We start from the raw sequence: 23,566 nt of genomic DNA, 5'->3' as shown, positions 1-23,566 counted from the left end.
CCCTGTGACCATGTGGAAATAGCCTCTTCTTTTACGTCTAATGGTAATGGAAAGTCCTTTGAAATTGAACAGTGTTTAAATTGCTCTTCATCAAATGTGATTTACATGATTGAATGCACCCAATGTAGGGTACAGTATATAGGGCTCACCACAAGGGATATTAGGTCCCGGATGAGAGAACATTTTAGCTCTATTACGGTAGGTAAAGCAACTACACCCATTAGTGACACACTTTTCAGTAAAACATCAGAAAGATCTATCCTTTTTTATATGGAAAGCTATAGAACAAGTCCTCACCCCCAAAAGAGGTTGGGACAGGGAAAAGCTCCTCTACAAAAGAGAGATGTATTGGATCTTCCATCTAGAAACCAGGTATCCAGGAGGGCTAAACTCCCAATATGACTTAATAAATTATTGGGAGTAGGTAATCGCCCCCCCAATCCACCTTACCACATACACTTCTTATAGCTCCTCTCTGATTATTGATTTGAATATATTTCGCTTCCAATATTAGTAGTAGTAAGAAAACTTAGATAAATATCAGCTAATATTCAAAATACAGGGAGAAGCTCATGTTGAAAACTTTATCTATGTGCTTATGTCAGTTTTAAGCACAAATCACCTATTGAGATTCTTAGGATGGTTTGGCTTATGCACTTAACCACCTGTTTATCTACTTATACTTAAGTACTTTAACTGACATCTATACTAATATAAACTCTTTATAGCTCCACTCTGAACTTTGATATGCATATATTTTGTCTTTAATAGTAGTACTAGAAAGATAACTTAGATAAATATCAGCTAAAAACAGGGAGAAGCTCATGTTGGAAACTTTATCTATGTGTTTAAGAGAATTTCAAACTTAAATCATTATTTGAGAATTAATGGTTGGTTTGGCTTGTGTGTACAACCGCTTGTTTATTTATATCTAAGTTCATAAACTGACATCTATACGGCCAATACAAGTAGCCGCACAGTGTAGATTACTGTCTAGGCATGTGTATATCCATTTAACTGTTTATACATTTGAGTACTCAATATTGATTTGTGTTGAATTATATTACACTAGATGAACAGTATATTGTGTTTAAAAAATGGTTTACACAGCTAAAGTAGAATATTGAGCAGACCTAGTACAGGTCCCCCTTTTTCTTAATGGTTGTCCATAGGGGTCCCTCTGTTTTTCCCCCACCCCCTTTAGATATATATTATGCAGGTTAGAACAGACAGACATATATTAATATACAGGAATCTTTCACCTGTTGTATTTAAATGTATAGTACCGCCCCGTTTGTTTTTACACCTATCAAAGTTAAATAGCTCCCTATAAAGACACACCTGTGATTGTATTTTAATTAGGCTAAGAGTAAGGCTACGGCCGAAACGCGTAAGCCAGTTCAGTAATGGCTGTACATTTTTGTCTCCACTATCTTCCATGTTATTTCTTATTGTTGCCCTTGACGCTTTTTAAAGAACTGGACAATAAAGGTTTTTTGTTTTTAAATACTCCTGTCCTTGGCCCTGGATTCCTCTACTTTTTTCAACTTACTATTTGATAAGCCATGTTCTACATTATTAATCTGTTTACACTAAACATAGGTGTATACCTTCAAGTACACCCTAACTTTCTAGAAAACATAATATCCAATGCTACACCTATCTATGATTCAAGAACATTTCCCCTTGGTGCCTTTAATGACATTTAACTGGACTGATGCTTGGCACTAAAACATCATATTTGGCTCACTCATTCTTTGGGGGAACAGAAATTAATACCATTTGTCACTGCAAGTTACACGTTCTGGGTGATAATATTCCAAATGCCCTTTAACATGCTGTAAATATTTCTTCTGGCTCAAACTAAATTAATGGAGTTATAGTACATGTGTGTCTGCACTATACTTCACAAAGGTTGTACATGTTTCTACCATAACAGGTTGATACTCTATATTGTATTATAAGTCACAGCTCACCAGTACGGACCAGTCATTTAGATGTGCACTTAATGATAGCCCCTTATGACACTTTCTATCTTCATATATTGAATCATGTAATATACCCAGTTTTAACAATAGACAGCAAATTCCTTCTATAGGATTATACTATATCCAGCAAAACTACTGTATATGTTGAAACACTTCTTACAGCTACCTAGTACTAATTGGATATAGTCATCTTTACCTAAATCTGGTGGGAGCCCAAAATACTTATCACTATGTATATATTTCCCTACTTAAGTAGCTACCCAATATAAATATACTACTTATGTACATTAAAGTGATTACATATTGGGGCTGGGTTCTTACCTCTTTTCTATTTACTTTATGTGGTCAGTTGGAGTATAGTCCTGTGGCTGTGCTGTTAGCAGCCCAGGGTAAGTCATATATTGGATCTTATATTTCAAATATAGTACGGTGAGAGAACCCTAACCAAATCTTCGCAATTGACTAAATATACCTCCATAGATATAGCTGAAATGTTTATTAACGGATATATGCTGCATCTTTAATTGACCATAATGTACTAGGTTTATAATCACTTCTCTTGTATATGTACAACTGGGGAGATGGTACAAAACTATATATAGATTATATACTATTAGACACAACTATTCCTTTTACCAGTTGAGCCTTTGTCACTTAAAATTGCTGACGGCAAATGTGTTTTGGCGGTATTCCCAGGCTATTTTTATTTGACACAACCTCCCAATTATTTTTCTCCTTCTAGTCTCCCATATGTGACTATGGATTTTATTTTACCATACTACTTTCACTTCGATAGTGTTAAGACTCTGTCTGTAATGATAATATTTGGAGTTTATTATTATATATACATAACTTTGTAGCTACCCTGACTTATACCATAAGTGATATGTGAAATGTACTAATCTCAGCTATATACATCTATTGTTATTTTGTTCAGCTTGTGGTTGCAGATCCAAAAGTGATCTTATATTGATATAGACGTTTTTCCGTATCTAAACCCTATAAAATCAGAAAAACATAATTTATGCTTACCTGATAAATTTATTTCTCTTGTAGTGTATCCAGTCCACGGATCATCCATTACTTATGGAATATATTCTCCTTCCCAACAGGAAGTTGCAAGAGTCCACCCACAGCAAAGCTGCTATATAGCTCCTCCCCTAACTGCCATATTCAGTCATTCGACCGAAAACATGCAGAGAAAGGAAAAACCATAGGGTGCAGTGGTGACTGTAGTTCAAATGAAAAAATTACCTGCCTTAAAGTGACAGGGCGGGCCGTGGACTGGATACACTACAAGAGAAATAAATTTATCAGGTAAGCATAAATTATGTTTTCTCTTGTTAAGTGTATCCAGTCCACGGATCATCCATTACTTATGGAATACCAATACCAAAGCTAAAGTACACGGATGATGGGAGGGACAAGGCAGGTACTTAAACGGAAGTTACCACTGCCTGTAAAAAAAAAAACCCTTTCTCCCAAAAATAGCCTCCGAAGAAGCAAGGTATCAAATTTGTTAAATTTGAAAAGTATGAAGCGCAGACCAAGACTCCGTCTTGTAAATCTGTTCAACAGAAGCCACATTTAAAAAAGGCCCAAGTGAAAAACACAGCTCTAGTAGAATGAGCTGCAATCCCTTCAGGAGGCTGCTGTCCAGCAGTCTCATAAGCTAAATGAATTATGCTTTTTAACCAAAAAGACAGAGAGGCTGCTGAAGTCTTTTGACCTCTACTCTGTCCAGAATAGACAACAAACAAGGTGAACGTTTGATGAAAACCGTAGTACCTTGTAAGTAAAACTTTAAAGCACAAACCACATCCAATATTGTGTAATAGACGTTCCTTCTTTGAGGAAGGATTAGGATACAAGCATGGAACAACTATCTCTTGAGTGATGTTCTTGTTAGATACCACCTTAGGAAAAAACCCAGGTTGGTACGCAGGACTACCTTATCCGTACGAAGGACCAGATAAGGAGAATCACATTGTAACACAGATAACTTGGAGACTCTACGAGTCGAGGAAATAGCTACCCAAAAGGAACTTTCCAAGATAAAGATTGATATCTATGGAACAAAAAAGGTTCAAACGGAACTTCATGAAGAGCCTTAAGAACCAGGTGTAAGCTCCATGGTGGAGCAACAGTTTTAAACACAGGCTTGGATCTAACCAAAGCCTGACCAAATGCCTGAACGTCTAGAATACCTGCCAGACGCTGGTGCAAAAAAATAGACAGAGTAAAAATCTGTCCCTTTTAAGGAATTAGCTGACAACCCTTTTCTCAAAAACATCTTGGAGAAAAAATAATATCCTGGGAATCCAGGCTTTACTCCATGAGTAACCCTTGGATTCATAACAATCAGATATTTACACCATATCTATGTTCAATTTTCCTAGAGACAGGCTTTCGTGTCTGTATTTAAGGTATCAATGACTGACTCGGAGAAGCCATGCTTTGATAACATCAAGCGTTCAGTCTCCAGGCAGTCCATCTCAGATTGATTCTATTTAGATGGTTGAAAGGACCCTGAGGTAGAGGGACCTGTCTCAGAAGCAGAGACCGTGATGGAAAGGATGACATGTCCACCAGATCTGCATACCAGGTCCTGCGTGGCTACGCAGGCGCTGTCAAAAACACCAAAGCCCTCTCCTGCTTGGTCTTGACCTCCGGAGGAAATCCCACTCCCCCGGAAGAAAAGTCTGACGACTTAGAAAATCCACCTCCCAGTTCTCAACACCTGGGATATGGATAGCTGATAGACAAGAGTGAGTCTCTGTCCAGTGAATTATTGTAAGACTTCTAACATCACTAGGGAACTTCTGTTCCCCCTTGATTGCTGATGTAAGCCACAGTCGTGTATATTGTCCGACTGAGTATGATGTACCTCAGAGTTGCTAACTGAGGCCAAGTCTGAAGAGCATGGAATATCACTCCCAGAATAGTTATTAGAAGGAGGGTCTCCTCCTAAGTCCACTATCCCTGAGCCTTCAGGGAGTTCCAGACTGCATCCCAACCTAAAAGGCTGGCATCCATTGTAACAATTGTCCCATCTGACCTGCGGAAGGTCATACCCTTGGACAGATGGACCCGACATAGTCACCAGAGAAGAGAATCTCTGGTCTCTTGGTCCAGAATCAACAGGGGGACAAATCTGTGTAATCCCCGTTCCTCTGACTGAGCATGCATAGTTGCAGCGGTCTGAAATGTAGACGTGCAAACGGTACTATGTCCCTTGCCGCTACCTATTAAGCCGATTTCATTCATGTACTGAGCCACCGAAGGGCGCGGATGGGATGAAAAACACGGCAGAAATTTAGAAACTTTGACAACCTGGACTCCGTCAGGTAAATTTTCATTTCTACAGAATCTATCAGAGTCCCTAGGAGGGAAAACCTTGAGATTGGGGATAGAGAACTCTTTCCTTGTTCACTTTCCACCCATGTGATCTCAGAAATGCCAGTACCACGTCCGTATGAGACTTGGCAATTTGGATGTTTGACGCCTGTATCAGGATGTCGTCTAACTAAGGGGCCACTTCTATGCCCCGCGGCCTAAGGACCGCCAAAGCGACCCCAGAACCTCCATAAAGATTCTTGGGGCTGTAGATATCCCAAAGGAAAGAGCTACAAACTGGTAATGCCTGTCTAGAAAGGCAAACCTGAAAAACGAAGGTGATCTTTATGCATCACAATGTGAGGATAAGCATCCTTCAAATCCATTGTAGTCCTCTATTGACTCTACTGGATCATAGTTAAGATGGTACGAATAGTTTCCATCTTAAATGACGGAATTCTGAGGAATTTGTTTAAGATCTTTAGATCCAAAATAGGTCTGAAGGTTCCCTCACCTTGGGAACCACAAACAGATTTGAGTAAAAACTCTGTCCCTGTTCCTCTCTTGGAACTGGATGGATCTCGTACACAATGTAAGAATGCCTCCTTCTTTATCTGGTTTGCAGATAATTGTGAAAGGCGAAATCTCCCCTTTTTTTGGGGGGGAATCTTTGAAATCCAGAAGATATCTCTGGGATATAAATTCCAATGCCTAGGGATCCTGGGCATCTCTTGCCCACGCCCGGGCGAAGAATGAAAGTCTGCCCCCTATAGGATCCGTTACCGGATAGGGGTCCGTTCCTTCATGCTGCCTTAGAGGCAGCAGCAGGCTCCTTGGCCTGCTTATCTTTGTTCCAGGTCCAATTGTCTCCAGACCGCCTTGGACTGAGCAAAAATTCCCTCTTCTTTTGCCTTAGAGGAAGTGGATGCCACACCTGCCCTGAAGTTTTAAATGGCACGAAAATTAGACCTTTTTTGGCCCTTGATTCCTATCCTGAGGAAGGGCATGACCTTTTCCTCCAGTGATATAAGCAATAATCTCCTTCAAACCAGGCCCGAATAGGGTCTGCCCCTTGAAGGGAAGTTAAGTAGCTTATTTATTAAAGTCACGACAGATGACCATGATATAAGCCATAGCGCTCTGCGCGCCAGTATAGTAAAAAACAGAATTCTTAGCCGTTAGTCTAGTCAAATGAACAAAGGCATCAGAAAACAAAGGAATTGGCTAGCATAAGCTTGTCAAATATATTCATCCAATGGAGTCGCTAACTGTAAAGCCTCATCAAGAGACTCAACCCAGAACGCCGCAGCAGCAGTGACAGAAGCAATGTATGCAAGGGGCTGCAGGATAAAACCCTGTTGAATAAACATTTTTTATCCATTGGATCTAAAAAGCACAACTGTCCTTGCCAGAGGTAGTGGTACGCTTAGCTAGAGTAGAAACTCTTCTCTCCACCTTAGGAACTGTCTGCCAGAAGTCCCGTGGTGGTAACTATTAGAAAACATTCTTCTAAAAAATAGGAGGGGAAGAGAATGGCACACCTGGTCTATCCCATTCCTTATTAAAAAACATTTTTAGTAAACCTCTTTAGGTATTGGAAAAACATCAGTACACACCGGCACTGCATATTATTTATCCAGTCTACACAATTTCTCTGGCCCTGCGATTGTACACATTCATTCAGAGCAGCCAAAGCCTCCCTGAGCAACAAGTGGAGGTTCTCAAGCATAAATTTTAAATGTAGAAATATCAGAATCAGGTTAAATCATCTTCCCTGAGTCAAAAAAAAAAAAAAAAAAAAATCACCCACAGACTAAGCATATTGTGAGGTAGTATCATACATGGTTCTTAAAGCGTCTGTATGCTCTGTATCTACCCCCAGAGCTATCTGCTTTCCTTTAATTTCAGGTAGTCTGACTAATACTGCTGCCAGAGTATTATTCACCACCTTTGCCATGTCTTGTAAAATAAACGCTATGGGTGCCCTTGATGTACTTGGCGCCATTTGAGCGTGAGTCCCTAAAGCGGGAGTCAAAAGGTCTGACACGTGGGGAGAGTTAGTCGGCATAACTACCCCACGACAGAATCCTCTGGTGATAATGTTTTTAAAGACAAAAAAATTATCTTTATTGTTTAACATGAAATCAGTACATCTGGTACACATTCTAAGATGGGGTTCCACCATGGCCTTAAAACATAATGAACACAGAGCTTCCTCTATGTCAGACATGTTAGAACAGACTAATAATGAGACTAATAAGCTTGGAAAACACTTTAAATCAAGTTAACAAGCAAATATATAAAACGTTACTGTGCCTTTAAGAGAAACAAATTTTGTCAAAATTTGAAAAACAGTGAAAAAAGGCAGTAAAACAAACAAAATTTTTACAGTACATGTAATAAGGTAACAGAGCATTGCACCCACTTGCAAATGGATGATTAACCCCTTAATGCAAAAAACAGATAAAAAAAAACGACATCGACGTTTTTTAAAAACAGACACAACAAAACTGCCACAGCAGAGCTGTGGATTACCTTCCCTAAAAAAGATTTTGGAAGTCTTTTTAGCCCTTTAGAAATGTCCTGTAGTATTCATGGGACTGCTGAGGGAATCTGGATAATTCATTTTGTAATTTTAACTGCGCAAAAAAGCGCTAAATTAGGCCCCTCCCACTCATATTACAACAGTGGGAAGCTTCAGTTAACTGTTTCTATGCAAAATTTAAGCCAGCCATGTGGAAAAAACTTAGGCCCCAATAAGTTTTATCACCAAACATATGTTAAAAAACGATTAAACATGCCAGCAAACGTTTTAAAACACATTTTTACAAGAGTATGTATCTCTATTAATAAGCCTGATACCAGTCGCTTTTACTGCATTTAAGGCTATACCAACATTACAGTGTTATCACCAATGTACGTTAAACGATTAAACATGCCAGCAAACGTTTTAAAACACATTTTTATAAGAGTGTGTATCTCTATTAATAAGCCTGATACCAGTTGCTATCGCTGCATTTAAGGCTTTACTTACATTACTTCGGTATCAGCAGTATTTTCTTAGTCAATTCCATTCCTAGAAAAATATTTTACTGCACATACCTTATCTGCAGGAAAACCTGCACGCCATTCCCCCTCTGAAGTACCTCACTCCTCAGAATGTGTGAGAACAGCAAATGGATCTCAGTTACGTCTGCTAAGATCATAGAAAAACGCAGGCAGATTCTTCTTCCAAATACTGCCTGAGATAAACAGCACACTCCGGTGCCATTTAAAAATAACAAACTTTTGATTGAAGAATAAACTAAGTATAAATCACCACAGACTCTCACGACCTCCTATCTATGTTGAGGCTTGCAAGAGAATGACTGGATATGGCAGTTAGGGGAGGAGCTATATAGCAGCTTTGCTGTGGGTGGACTCTTGCAACTTCCTGTTGGGAAGGAGAATATATTCCATAAGTAATGGATGATCCGTGGACTGGATACACTTAACAAGAGAAATAGAGATTCATTATTGGAAACCCAAGAGTGGTTTCCTTATTTTCAGAAGTTGCCTTCTTTAGTTACGTTTATATGGTCATAAGGGGCCCAAGAGTGGCCTCCAAGGTTATTTCGAAGGTACAGAGCTATACTGGCACTAATTTTATTACTTAATTTGTGTTTGCAATGTCATATAATCACACTTTGTTTAAATAACCGAGCGACAAATGGTTGAATATGTGAAAATAACTTTTCTGTAAAGCCTTTGTTTACATGTATACCTTGTATGCCTTTGAACGAATCTCAATAAAAAAAAAATAATAATAATAATAATAATAATAATAATAATAATAATAATAATAATAATAAGAAGAAGAAGAAGAAGAAGAAGAAGAAACCGGTGTTTATATGTAAAAAGAATACTAAAATTATCAATGTATAGTTCACACTATTTAGTTTGTTAGAATGGCCTCTGTGGTTGGATTGCGGTCAAAATAATTCTTCAGTGAATAGTATATTGGCCAAAAAATCTGCGCGGTAACAATCTATAGTGTGTTAGTGGTTCACCACTTAATAGTAACCGTGTAGGTAAGATGATTTCAATTAAATATAGTGCTTTATCGATACCTGTTATTCCTTTGTCGGCCGGCGTTACTCTGATCTCGGTGTCTGTTCAAACTGTGATCCGCATCACCGATCACATGACGCTCGTCACATCCAATCTGTTAAGGCTCCTGGGACATTTGATTTTTCCCCGATAACAAATGTCTCTTTGATGTACTTTTTTAGCGTTGGTAATGTATAAACAGCACTGAAGAATCATCTGAGTTTTCGCCACAAAGGAGGGTATTTTTCTCACCCTTCTCCTCTCGTGGTTCACACACAGTAACAGCAGGATGTATCAGATCATCTACGCGTTTCAGCTAAGCAGCCATTGACATTCGCACCATCAATTCACCACCAGATGTCGAAACGCGTAGATGATGATGTGAAAAGTGCAACAGAGAGGCACTTGCTATCAGGGAATAACCACCTCAAAGGAAAAATCAAATGTCCTACGAGAACGGATTGGATGTGACGAGGGTCATGTGATCGGTGACGCAGACCACAGTTTGAACAGATGCTGAGATCAGAGTAACGCCGGCTGGCAAAGGACTAACAGGTATCAACAAAGCACTATATTTAATTGAAATCATCTTACCTACACGGTTACTATTAAGTGGTGAACCACTAACACACTATAGACTGTTACCGCTCAGACTTTTTGGAATTATTTTGACCGCAATCCAACCATGGAGGCCGTTCTAACACACGAAATAGTGTGAACTATACATTGATCATTTTAGTATTCTTTTAACACATAGACACCAGTGTCCTATTTTAATACTGTATTTGTATGTAATCACTTGTGTTATTAAATTCATATTTATTAGCGCTCATTTGATTGGATAGTTATCCAATAAGGTGATTTGGGATTGTTGGTTGTAGAAGATTTATCCAAACCTGCATTCATTTGAGCTTCCTTTATTTATTGGGTGGTTAACTTAGGTTACCTTCTCTGCTGTGGCCAATTAGGGACCATATAAATAGGTCACTAGAGTGTACAGCCAATGGCTGTGTGGAATATAACAGTGTTCTGCACTTCCATTTCTAACAGGAACTGAAAAGCTCACTATTTCATAATGGAATTACAGGAAAAGGGAACAAACTAAAGAATGAAAGTGCATTGCAGTTTTATTTATATAAATAAATAGAGAAAAGGCTGCAGCACTCCAAGTTTTCTTTTAGTGATTTATTTTCAAGCTACAAACACACATTATATATATATATATATAAAATTGCAGAGGTGAACGGCACTCACGAGTATGTCAGCTACCTGGTGCTCACACTAGGGAGAGACAAACAGTAAAGCAGTTATGGATCCCACGGACGGACTCCGTGTTGCAGCAAGGACCCAAAAGAAGCAGGCACACAGGTTTTTTCAAAAACACTCCGGTTTATTGGCAAAGTAGATTACCAAACGTTTCGGCTCACACACGAGCCTTTGTCAATGGTGTACAAAACCAAATGGTTGACAAAGGCTCGTGTGTGAGCCGAAACGTTTGGTAATCTACTTTGCCAATAAACCGGAGTGTTTTTGAAAAAACCTGTGTGCCTGCTTCTTTTGGGTCCTTGCTGCAACACGGAGTCCGTCTGTGGGATCCATAACTGCTTTACTATATATATATATATATATATATATATATATATATATATATATATATATATATATATATATATATATATATATATATATATATATATATATATATATATATATATATATATACATACACACACACACACACACACACACACACACAACATACATACATACACAAACACACAATTTATTATTTTATATTACCATCACAAAGTCTTTAATCTCCATTTAAGCACTTTCTTCTCTGATACAGACCATCTTTCTGCAGTACAAAATATATACAGTACATCATAGGCTGGATTTATCAGTTTGCAACCAGACAAGGTCCACACGCTGTGAACCTGTCAGCATTTCATCGCTAATTATGAGGCGCATTTGCTCCCCATATTAAGCATTGCAATGCTGCCCCTAGCTCTCACGCAACCAATTGTGCAAGAGCAGGGCTTGTCAATCTGGTCCAATAAATCCTGGGTGATTTTCATCCGCAAACTTAGTTAGTGGAGAAGGTTTAGGAAGCACGGATTAAACTGCTGCTTCATAAATTTCAGCTGCAGGCTCATTTGAGCAAGCCTGGAAATTAATAGGGGCATTCGCCTCATTATAACTAAAGCCCTAAATGACAATATCTAAAAACAGCTCATAACATACCCAGTTCATCCCTAGAGAAAGTCAGAAATGTGATGTCTTCATTTAGGTTCTTGCTGAAATCAATGGAAAGAGCGCTCAGTTTTTTCTTGATTGCTTTTATTTTCTGAAGAAAAAATAAACAAACAACACAGTAAAACTGGATATGTTTAAAGCTGCAACAGAAACATTTACTTGATGTAATATTTGTCAATAAATAATTTATGTCACATTGAAAAATGAAATTAACAGGAGTATAAATACTGAGACCTACCTCCTGCATTTCCGGTGCAAGATTCAAGCCATTCCTTTTACCCAGCTTTATTAATTTTTCTAGAAATCGCTTTGCTTCCGGTTTCAGTAAATCGGGGGAAAGAAGCGTCTGCAACCAATCAATTTAAAAATTCAAAATGTAATTATGTCTTATGAAAAAGTTCAATTTATAATATTTGAGAAGGTCAAGAAAATCTGTATATAAAAAGGGAAAAATAATCACTTTAAATCAAAACAATTAACACCATTCTCAGTCTGAAAACTTAAATCTGTAAGTGAACATTAGCACAGTGGATCCCCTTTATGTCTTACACCTTTGGCATACTTTAGAAATTAATTTGACACCTCCAATACACTCAAAATGTTATTCCCTGTAAAATATTTACTTCTGGATGGTAAAAAAAAAAATCTTTATAAATGTACTTTGGTTTATTATTTTGCACACATTTCTTATAATTCAACTGTGAAACTTAATGGGCCATAATACTTGAAAAAAAATAACCCGCAAAGGGGTTAAACACACAGTGGAAGTCCTACTCAGGACCCACAGAGAACTGCTGGTACCAAGCGGAACCTGCCACAGTTCCAGTTAGCTGCGCTAGATGCACATCTCAGCCTTGCAACTAGCACCGCTGACTGAATCAAGAGCAGTTTCCACTCTGAACCACACAGAAGTGCAGGTCGATAGTCTTACAATGACATGCTTTAAATTAATTACAGCATGCAATGTTTTTGATTATTATGGCCCTTTGATAGGCTGGAGAGGATACTGTAGGATTCTAGCCCTACAAAACTAACATTCTGCACAGTGATTACTAGATTAATGTAGGAGCTCATTTATGTCTGCTACAATTTAATATACATAATTTTTTAACTATATAAAATGATACAGAAAATATTTTAGACACATTTTCACAGAAACAAAATATTCAAGATTAAAGAGACTTTACATACAATAATAAAACATTTATGATGTTTTCACCCACAATCCTAATTCCCTGAGACACTCTCAGGTGACAACCATGAAGTGAGATAGTAATATAAAAAAAAAAAAAAAATAAACCCCTTAAAAAAGGGACATTAAGACACTAAATAAATGCAAGATATAATGATGCATTGAAGACAAATATTAGCCTGACAATAATATGCCAATATATTTTTACATTATATTAGTTGTTTAAATATTGAAAAAATAAGTGTAAAGTTTCAGTGTTCATAAAGCAGAGCGCAGCCATGTTGTAACCTAGCTTTCCTTCTCTGCTGTGGCCAATTAGCTACAGTTATAAATAACTCACTAGAGTGTGCAACCAATGACTGTGTGGAATCTAACACTTCTAAGAGGAGTTGGAAAGTCTACAATTTCCAGAATTAAATTACAAGAAAAGGGGTTCAAAATAATTAATGAAAAGTACATAAAAGTTTTATTTATTACATATAATTTAACATATGTAAAATCACAAAGTGTTTAATGTCCCTTTAAATATTTACATTTTGGTGCACCTGTGTAATATGTAAACATGTGAGCAGGTTAACAGTGGGTTTGCTATTAAGTGCATTATCATTATTGTGTTTTTATATATACACATGCATACATATGCAGAGTGGGACAACAAGATTTAATTTAATTAGAATGGAAGGGATAGATTAAATATAATTACTTCTATGTCCTTGATAATAAACTAAAACCTTCCAATACAGCATGTGTGCGTCTATAAATTGTTGAATAATCACTAGTTTCAAACTCGCACACAGTATGGATAGAAGCAATATCTTCAAAGTGAGTCTCACCTGTAAGTGCTCAATTCTTTTATACACATCCTCCCTCATAGTCGTCTCAACATCAAACTCTGATAACCTCTTGTCAGCCTCAGTGCTTGCTGTACGGACATCTTTACAGGAAGAAACATGTTGAAGGAAATCCAGCATGCTCCTCTGAACTGCAAGAAAAATAAAACAAAAAATATAGAAATTGCACAGAAATACAAATTATGTATTAATTAAAATTATGCAAATACATTTTTTTAAAAGGAATAGCTATTGGTTGGTGCCCATATGGAATGGAGATTAATCCCTAGTGCACCAACACAATGCTGGAGGGGAACACTGCTTTCAATAACAATAGTAGTCAGCTGTCTGTACAAATGCTGAGCTCACAATTCTATACGAATACTCACTGATTATTAAAGCTTTTGAAATTGGAAAGAAACTGCAGGAATGTTCTCGCTATGAAAACACATTTGTCAAACTTCTATTTGTTATGTGTAGGAGCTCTATAATGAGTATTGGGATATTTAATTGTGCATGAGATTATATATATTTGTGTGAGAATGAGCAATATCAGATTATTTATTTATATATATACATATTGTCCTGCATGTCTATTTATTCTGTTTGCTGCACCCAGGGCATAAGGACTTTGGTTATTGGGAGTGCAATTTTTCTGCGTGTGTGTGTATGTATGTATGTATGTATGTATGTATGTATATATATATATATATATATTTTGTGTGAGAATGAGCAATATCAGATTTATATATATATATATATATATATATATATATATATATATATATATATATATATATATATATATATATATATATATATATATACCTTTCTATTTTACGGTACCAAACTGTTGAATACAAATGGATACTGGTGTCAACTTAACTACAATTTAAAATATACATAATTATATATGCACAGAACTTCGGAACACATGCAATCCTGGTGCAAAAAAAAAAAAAATTTAAAAAAAAAAAAGTAACATTTTTGCAGTTTAAAAATTACATAATAAAGATAAGCTCTAAAATAGTGGTTCCCAGTGTGAACATGCAGAGCTTTAATAACTGATACTTGCAAAGGGTTAAAATCTGAGAATGACTTTAAAAAGAATTGCAGTTCTGGGAAAACTGCGAACCTGTGAAATTAGTGAACCACGTCACTTCCTGTGACATGGCATCAGCTGTTTCACAAAGTTTGACCGTAATGCACAATGTATGCCAGCGTCATGACATTTCTGGCCGCAGTCGCTGCTACAATTTCTAGACCCATGTAACACGCATGCTCAGGATTTTGAAGTCTGTCAATACCGCGCCACACTTTGTTGATCACTTATACGCATTCCCAATATGCATTACCATTACAGTTACAAAAAACAACTAGATAAAACTATGCAAAGTTTAGACACAGTACTCTCCAGTAGAAAAGTTAGCAAATACCAAAGGGACACCAAAGACTATGAACTTGACATAGTATACTATACTCCAGGCAGAAGAGCAAACCTACCAAACGTTGAGAAAGTTAATAAGCAGGACCAAGGGGGGGAAAAAAAGGAAGAATAAATCCACAAATGTTAAAAGAGTTACATTCTCTAGCATTGAGACAGACAACACAGCGAATATTTCAACACACGAGGACACTCAAGTACACACATCTAGATCTAGCGATGAACTAGACAGTCAAGGCACATCACAAGGAAAAACCAGACTAACTACATGAGCCAACACAACAATATACAGCAGCACTCCAAAAAAGACTTGCCGCCTCGCCACCTAAGCAGGATAAAAATGACAATGAAGCAGTAATTCATTTTTCTGACACCGCTCACACATCCCGAATTAACACATTTAAATAAAGGTTTATCATTTGCACCCTCCACAAGTTTTGATTTGTTTTCAACTATATTAGATATTAACGCACTGGTTAGAAAAATAACTTTGAAAAAACACTTTGTTACACATGTAAATAATGATGCAGAATTAAACCTCATTTTATTACCAGTTCCTTTATCACATAGCTCTAATATGAATCACACCATTATAGGAGCACAAGGGAGCTCTCACTAACTACATTCACCCACCTACACATATTCAGTCACACATTTTAGTCACACAATGCCACCCAAACAGCCATAGGTATCATATTCATAGATGTATGCGATTTAATTGATTTCAATTTAACTGCAAGTACCAACTTTGAGAAAATCCTATTCCCATGATTCACATGACGTCACACTTCTATCCAGTACACACCCAGAGTTTGGTAGAACAAGAGGTGATAAAATTACATACAGATATAAAAGAAACATCACTTACCAATAGACACAATCTGACACCAGGAGAGAGAAGAGCATTAGACTCACTAAAAGACAACCAAAACAGTCATCACCCCAGCTGATAAGGGCGGGGCTATAGTAGTCTTAAACAAGGCTGATTACAGAGCAGAAGCCATCTCCCAGCTCTCAGATACCAATACATACCATAGAAATTTAAAATAGAGTTACATACACTACTTGATTCAGCACAAGAAGGTTTACTCAAACAAGAATTAGAACAACACTGTCTCTTTAATCATCCAACAATCCCCACCTTCCGCATCCATACATAAGACCCTAACTAAACCACCAGGTAGACCGATAGTGGCAAGTAGGGGGTCACTGTGTGAGAGGGTGGGAGGATGGTTAGACAATGTCTTACAACCCATAGTTAGGTCTCTGCCGGGATACATACATGACAGCACACATTTAATACACCAACTAAGCAATATCAAATGGGACAAAAACTATAAGTGGCTAACAATAGATGTATCATCTCTCTATTCAAGTATCTTCCATACTGAAGGTTTTATGGCCCTTAACTATATGCTGCAACGCTATACCAACTTTATGGACAGATTCATTAAATGTTTGATGCAACTAACGGAATATTTACCAACTCATAATTATTTTGTGTTTGAGGGCATGAACTATCTTCAAACATGTGGTACAGCAATGGGGGCAAAGTTTGTCCCCTCATATGCTAATCTTTACATGGGATATTTTGAAACATTGCACATTTTGAGATGACTTCACCCAAAAACACAGAATTATAACATACGGCCAGTTCATTGTTGATGACCTACTCCTAATTTATAAAGACAGTGACACATCATCTATCCAAGACCTTATAGGCCATTTCAACAAAAATGATCTTAAAATCGGTCATTTACATAAAAGTCAAGTGACACTTTTATAGAATATCTAGACTTGTACCTTAAACATTATGAACATAACATCATCATCGCCACAAACTACAGAAAACCTGTCAAGAAATACTATATGGAGAGCAGATTCATGCCATGCTCCACATATGAGAAAGGGCATTCCTCGAGGACAGTTCCTTTGCATTCGAAGAAACTGCACCTCACTAAAAATGTACAAAGAGGAAGCTAAAGCACTCTCAATAAGATCAATAGCGAGAGGATACATAAGCACATACTCAACAATATCAATCAACAGGTAGCTAGATTAGATAGAGAAACCCTGTTAACTCCAATGCACACAATAAAATAAATAAAAAGCATACATTGGATACAGGGGAAATTAATTTTTAACCAAATATAGTGCACAATTCTATCCCATTTGTAACATAATAAAGAAATACCTACCTCTCCTTAATTAGGATCCTATACTCTAATACAAACTTGACAAAGGGATAAAATATGTAGCAAAAAAGGCCACCAATATAGGTGATCAAGTCAGTAAAAGATTTCACAAAATGGAAGTGGTTCATGCAAACTCATCAAATCAGGCTCAAAAACTTTCAAATCAACAGCCACAGGGGAATCTTTTAACATCCCTGATTTCTTTAATTGTGAATCAGATTTTGTAATTTACCTTATAGAATGCTTATGCGGCCTACAATATGTAGGCCGTACTTCCAGAAAAATTAGGATTAGATGGGGCGAACACCATCGCAATTGTAAAAATTGCAAAAAAACTAAGATCAAACATAGTATACCCAATCATTGTTTAAATAAACACAATGGTAACCCATATATTTTCAAATATTATCCGATAGATTATATTCCAAAATCATCAGACTATAATAGGCTAATAAAATTAAGACAATGGGAAACCTACTGGATATACAAACTGAAGACTCGCTATCCAGTGGGTCTCAATGCCAATTTAGATCTAGCAGCTTTCAACTGATTCACACTTCTCCCATAGTGCACATACTATACAATTCAACACTACTAATGCAAGAGATAGTTACATTAATACACAACCCAAACATTGCAGATAGTGTTTAACAGTATACACACATATATATATATATTATGTTTTATCCAACTTCAAACACACAATTCACACTTACACATTTTTTTTTAATACATGCACATTAATCCACTCAGGATAACTTTTACACATCTAGTTTTCATACATTAATCTCTAGTTTTATAGAATTTACCACAGATTCAACATTATGTCTATCCCTTGTAGTTGATTAGCCAACTCTCCTCAAACCGCCGACTTTGTGGACACTCATTTAGCCCCTACCATCCACATGTCCTGTGGTGATATGGGCCATAATTGTATCAGTAGCATAGTTAATATGGCTCTCTTATATACATCGCAAACATTTTGTTTTCTCCTGTAACTATACAGCTAACTCCCACCCATTACACTCTGGGGTATGATATAGGTTCCAATTTGAAGAAACATGATGGTTGACATGTTGGTTAGTCACATACATTGCATTTTACATTACACAAATTTTTATCACATAGTTAGATCTCACTGGAAACTAGTTAACCATCATATTTCTTTTCAAAGATTACATTTCCATCATAAGGTTCAATTGACGATATAACTATAGATGTTTTTACGGTCAAATTGAATAAAATCAAGCAATTTTTCTTTGTCATCACCATCCATATTTACTAATAAGACTACATAAATCAGTTTTTAAGACCTATCAGATCCTTTTTGAATACAGATTACTATTTCACATATGAAATTATCGTTTCATAGATCCGACTGGGAATTTTTTATACTGATATTTAATGACATAGTTTTATACCACAGACTTTATTGGAACAGATATACTTTCCTCCGTCACATCGTACTGAGGATCCATTCAAACCAGATATACAAGGCAGTGATATATGTAATTCTTTCGTGTATCATTGTTTGGTTATCAACAATTGATACCCGACATATTTGGACAGAAAATATCAGATGTTTCTAATTTTACAACTAACGGTCACCTTATATACGATGACGTTTGACACATTACATTTTTTAATATACGAACATATTTGTTTCTATTACTATTTCAAAAGCCAGTTAAATTGTCGACACTGATGACTCATATTACATTTTCACTATCACACATTCCCACTTATGTGGTTTTACATATACTCACAATTCACAAATGTATCCAATTTTATTAGGCAAATATTTAGATCATGTTTGAAGAAGCCATATACTTTTTACGTGTATGTATACACTAAAATGCATGTTTTTATAGATAAGGTTTTTTATTCATTAAAAGATGAAAAATATAAGTATACATTGTCTCTAATATGAGGCTCTACTAGTATGCTATTTGAATATTTGTAATTTGTACAAGAACTTTCCCTTTTTTAAAGAATCGACCATTCTTATTAATTTGTACCTAACATGTAACACCTGTTACGGCTTCAGCCAAAGTAATTCTCCTTTCCAAAGACACAGTTCACATTCCTATTTACATTGGTTCCTCTTTGTGTGACAACTTCCATTTTTATTTTGTTACAAGTGTATATAATGTTACTAATTACAATGCTTTGTATTCGTTTTTTATACTGCCTGAAGAAACGACCAGTGTGTTTTGGTCGAGAAATGCGTTGCTGTAAAAAATAAAGCATTTCTTATCTTTTAAATATTGGAAGCTGTCCTCTTGTTTTTATCCTTCCTCTAACCCCCACAAGTGGGTATTGATAGTGTCTGCGGTTTTGCCGAAACTTGGATTCCAGTTGAGGACTACGCCAGGGACACCCTGATCAGTGTACTAGCCACTGCAGAGTGCTAGCCTGCCTTCTAGCACCAGTTATAGTACGGTGCAACTCGATCTGGTAAGCATTTCTACCACTTACATCCACCAATCCATATGGAACATATTACACTATGAGGCGCCCTCTTTTCGTCTTTACTCAAAACTGGCTTACACCAACTAAAAGGATACTATAGATGTGGCCAAATACCATGTAAGAGTTGCTCTTTTACCAATAGCAGCCTAACTTTCACTTCTACCCAGACTAATAAAGTGTATTATATTAAAAGAAGAATAGATTGTACATCAACATTTGTCATATATATCATCACATGTAGATTTTGTTACATCTCATCTCAACAGCTGAAAAGATCCCAAGTACACCAGTAGCAAAAAAATTTGCATACACATGGCCAAGGCACTAAGAACTTTTCTTTCCTAGGTATAGAATACAGAGAGAGATCTGCTAGGAGGAGAGAATCAAGCCGTTATTGAAAAGGGAAGAATATTGGATTTTCACTAGAAACTAGGGTTCCACAAGGCATGAACCACAGATATAATGTAAATCTGTTTGTTGAGTGAAAATCTCTTTACCTCTAACACTATAAATTCTGATAACTCCAGCATAGATCATACCCACTAGCTCGTTGATTAATAAACCCAGGTTAAACAGCATAACGAGGATAATAGAAGGACATGCATATAGACTAAAATATATCATGTCATATCAACATTAGACAGAGTTTTATAATAAAAGATAGAATCTGACTAAAATTAGGAAATTAAAAGGGACAGTCTAGTCAAAATTAAACTTTCATGATTCAGATAGGGCACGCAATTTTAAAACAACTTTCCAATTGATTTTTATCATGAAATTTGCTTTGTTCCCTTGGTAGTATTTTTGAAAAGCTAAACCTAGGTAGGCTAAAACAGATTTCTAAACCGTTGAAAACCACCTCTTAGCTCAGAGCATTTTGAAAGTTTTTCACAGGCAGACAGTACTAGTTAATGTGTTTCATATAGATGACATTGTGCTCACTCCCGTGGAGTTATTTTGGAGTCTGCCCTGATTGGCTAAACTGCATGTCAATCAAAAGCACTGAGATAAGGGGGCAGTCTGCAGAGGTTTAAATACAAGGTAATCAGAGAGTTAAAACATATTAATATAAATGTGTTTGTTATGCAAAACTGGGAAATGGGTAATAAAGGAATTATCTATCTTTTTTGAACAAAAAAAATTCTGGTGTAGAATGTCCCTTTAAGTTATAATAAACAGGTATCCAGTATATGCAGAGATGATACTACACGTCACGTTTCACTTATATTTCTCTCTTACATTCTTCTCATTTATTAATTTTCATATTTTAGTTTTTACTTATCATACTTTTTCATTTATTATTACTTATTTTTTACATTTCTTTTCATTCATCGTCATCATCCCTAATGTTATCATTCATTATTATTGTTTAGTTTTTATCCTTTACAACAACCACACATATGCTACTCTTTTTTGTATGTTTCTAAAGATTTTTTATAGCCCATGGAAATTTGCAAAGATATTCAAATATAGTACAGATTTAAAAAATTCTATATATTCATTAGAATCTAGAACTATCGTTAACCAAAATAATTAATACATCCAATAACAAAGAGCATCAATCACAACACAAGGTCTTATTCTCAGTTTCAAAGTATTTAAGTATTATCAAAGAATATTATGTTTTATAACACCATCCTTTTAAAAGAGATATTTTCTACAGTATCTTTCAAATTAGTCTAGCAATATTATTATTATGTTTGTTATTATAATTACTTAGCTATTGTATCATTTTATATATATATACATAAATACATACATACATACATATAAATAAATACAATATATATAAAAACAAAAAATCATGTCCCTCCTCTTATTGCAGTACAATTGACCAATATGTTATATAACAATTCAAGACCTTACTAATTGATTAGTCTGCTTCCATCCTATTGGCCAATCTATACTGTTTAAGGGCACCAGGTAGAACAGGTATCTATCTCTGATGAAGCGCACTTACGCATGGGGGATAGCAGGGAGTTTACCTTCAATTTGTATGTCTCCTATCTGACTAAAACCTTTGACTATACTAGCAACTTTGAGGACTCTGTTTTCTTTTTTTTCTTTCTTTAGCAGTTAAGGACTTGCTGATAAATTACGTTCTACCTTTTGGGCACAAAGGGCTAGATTACAAGTGGAGAGCAATATTTGTGCTCCACTCAGCAATACCAGCGTGTGTAAATGTGCACTGGTATTACAAATGCAGCGCAACTCCAATGCAACCATGCATTCGCATTGCCTGGAAGCCAAGTGCTCCCGAGAGTGCGCTTTCATTGGCTTTAATGGGAGCTTTGTTTTCATGCCAACAGACACAGTAAACCACCTAGCACAGCACAGGGGGAAAATCGCTCAGTGCTGGGCGCAATTAATAAATAATTTATTAAAGCAATTATATTTATAGTGAGAACAGTCCATGTAAAGGCACTTTTAGTGCCGTTTTTTTTTTTTCTAACACCCCACATACCCTCAGTTTAGCCCCTTATAACTGCTATAAAAAGCTCATCTTTATTTTAAATGCTGTCCTCTTTATTTTGGGGGCAATTGGGGAAAAAAAATTTGACCTCTTGTTAATTGCGCTAAGCGCAAAGTGAAACCACAAGCTTGTGGGAGAATTAACCAACCACTTGTAATGGCTGGTTATTTAACGTGTGCCTGTTAACTGGCAAATTTGCCCCTTTACGGGCACACGTTAAGATAGTGCTTCATTCCTAATCTGTCCCAAAGTGTTAAAGACATGCAAACATTTGTTTTTTTGTTTACATTACTCCAAGTAGCAGTTAGGAAGACTTACAATGGAATAAATATACACGTATTATATAACTTTTTCTTTGTGTTTACTTACCAGAATACTCCACCTCTACATCTGCCAGGGCCTTTAATGTATTCTCGTAGGTTACACGGTTTAAATCTAAGGAGCCCACAGTATCATAAACACTTTTGGTTTGCTCAATGAGTTCAGTAGTCAGAAGATGGATCTGATCAGGAGTCAGATCCCACCTCAGGCGATTCTCATCCTTTGTTGTTGGCTGGGTTTCCATCATATGTCCTGTAGAAAGCAACACAGATTTACTACAATAGTATAGGGATATTATCTAAGTTATTATTAAGGATAATGTGGATAAAGCAAAACATATAACAGCAAAACTCATGACTACAGGGAATGTATGGTAGACAGGCCAAATATGACATCCGTGTGTGGCAGCAGGTTTACAACAACCAGACGTTTGTGTGCCAGGTCTCTGTCAGCACCATGTCACTGAGAGGCAAAGCAGAACTTTCCGTTCTCTATATAGGAGGAGTGACAAAATCTCTCGCCTCTTTTGTTTATACCCCCAATCATTGCGAGTCAGTTAACAGAAACAGAACATGCTATTACATTGATGCTCAGTGTCAGCAACGAGATGCTATTGCATCACTTTAGCTACATGTGTACGCACACTAACCTTAAACCTTACAAAAGATTAAATATTACATGACAGATTAAAGGTCAGTCTATAGCACGTGATATTTTTTATCATTTATACCCAACAACATAAAGTTTGTGAAGTTAAATACTGCGCTGTACAGGAGCTTCAGTGTCACCGGTACCTGTGGGTGCCATGTTATGACTTGCAGTACACTGTGACTGCGAGTGCGCTGCAGGTGTTGTTATACCGGTTATTTAGCAGTGCAGTGCACGCTGGGAGGTGTAGGCATTTGTGGGGTGGAGTGACGTAAGTATCAGGGGTAAAGGAAACCACGTGCTCCCGGCTGTGGGCGGGGCT

At 36.6% G+C, this 23,566-nt stretch overlaps 1 protein-coding gene across 1 annotated transcript in view; it reads right to left on the bottom strand.

Moving 5' to 3' along the window:
- Nucleotides 1-23,551, bottom strand: part of THOP1 (thimet oligopeptidase 1) — a 72,753-nt gene extending 49,202 nt beyond the window's left edge. Inside the window, exons 1-5 of the mRNA XM_053702766.1 lie at nucleotides 23,391-23,551; nucleotides 22,645-22,848; nucleotides 13,695-13,843; nucleotides 11,908-12,015; nucleotides 11,658-11,760 (exon numbers count right to left, since the gene is read on the bottom strand). Of these exons, the coding sequence (XP_053558741.1) occupies nucleotides 11,658-11,760; nucleotides 11,908-12,015; nucleotides 13,695-13,843; nucleotides 22,645-22,848; nucleotides 23,391-23,403 (577 nt within the window). The 5' untranslated portion in view covers nucleotides 23,404-23,551. The remainder of the gene's footprint in view (nucleotides 1-11,657; nucleotides 11,761-11,907; nucleotides 12,016-13,694; nucleotides 13,844-22,644; nucleotides 22,849-23,390) is intronic.
- Between the last annotated feature and the right edge of the window lie 15 nt (nucleotides 23,552-23,566).

The sequence above is a fragment of the Bombina bombina genome, chromosome 2 (genome assembly GCF_027579735.1).
Source record: "Bombina bombina isolate aBomBom1 chromosome 2, aBomBom1.pri, whole genome shotgun sequence".
In the NCBI taxonomy this organism is placed as follows: domain Eukaryota; kingdom Metazoa; phylum Chordata; class Amphibia; order Anura; family Bombinatoridae; genus Bombina; species Bombina bombina.
Note: the sequence above shows the minus strand (reverse complement) of the source record. Positions and strands in the feature narration are given on the sequence as shown.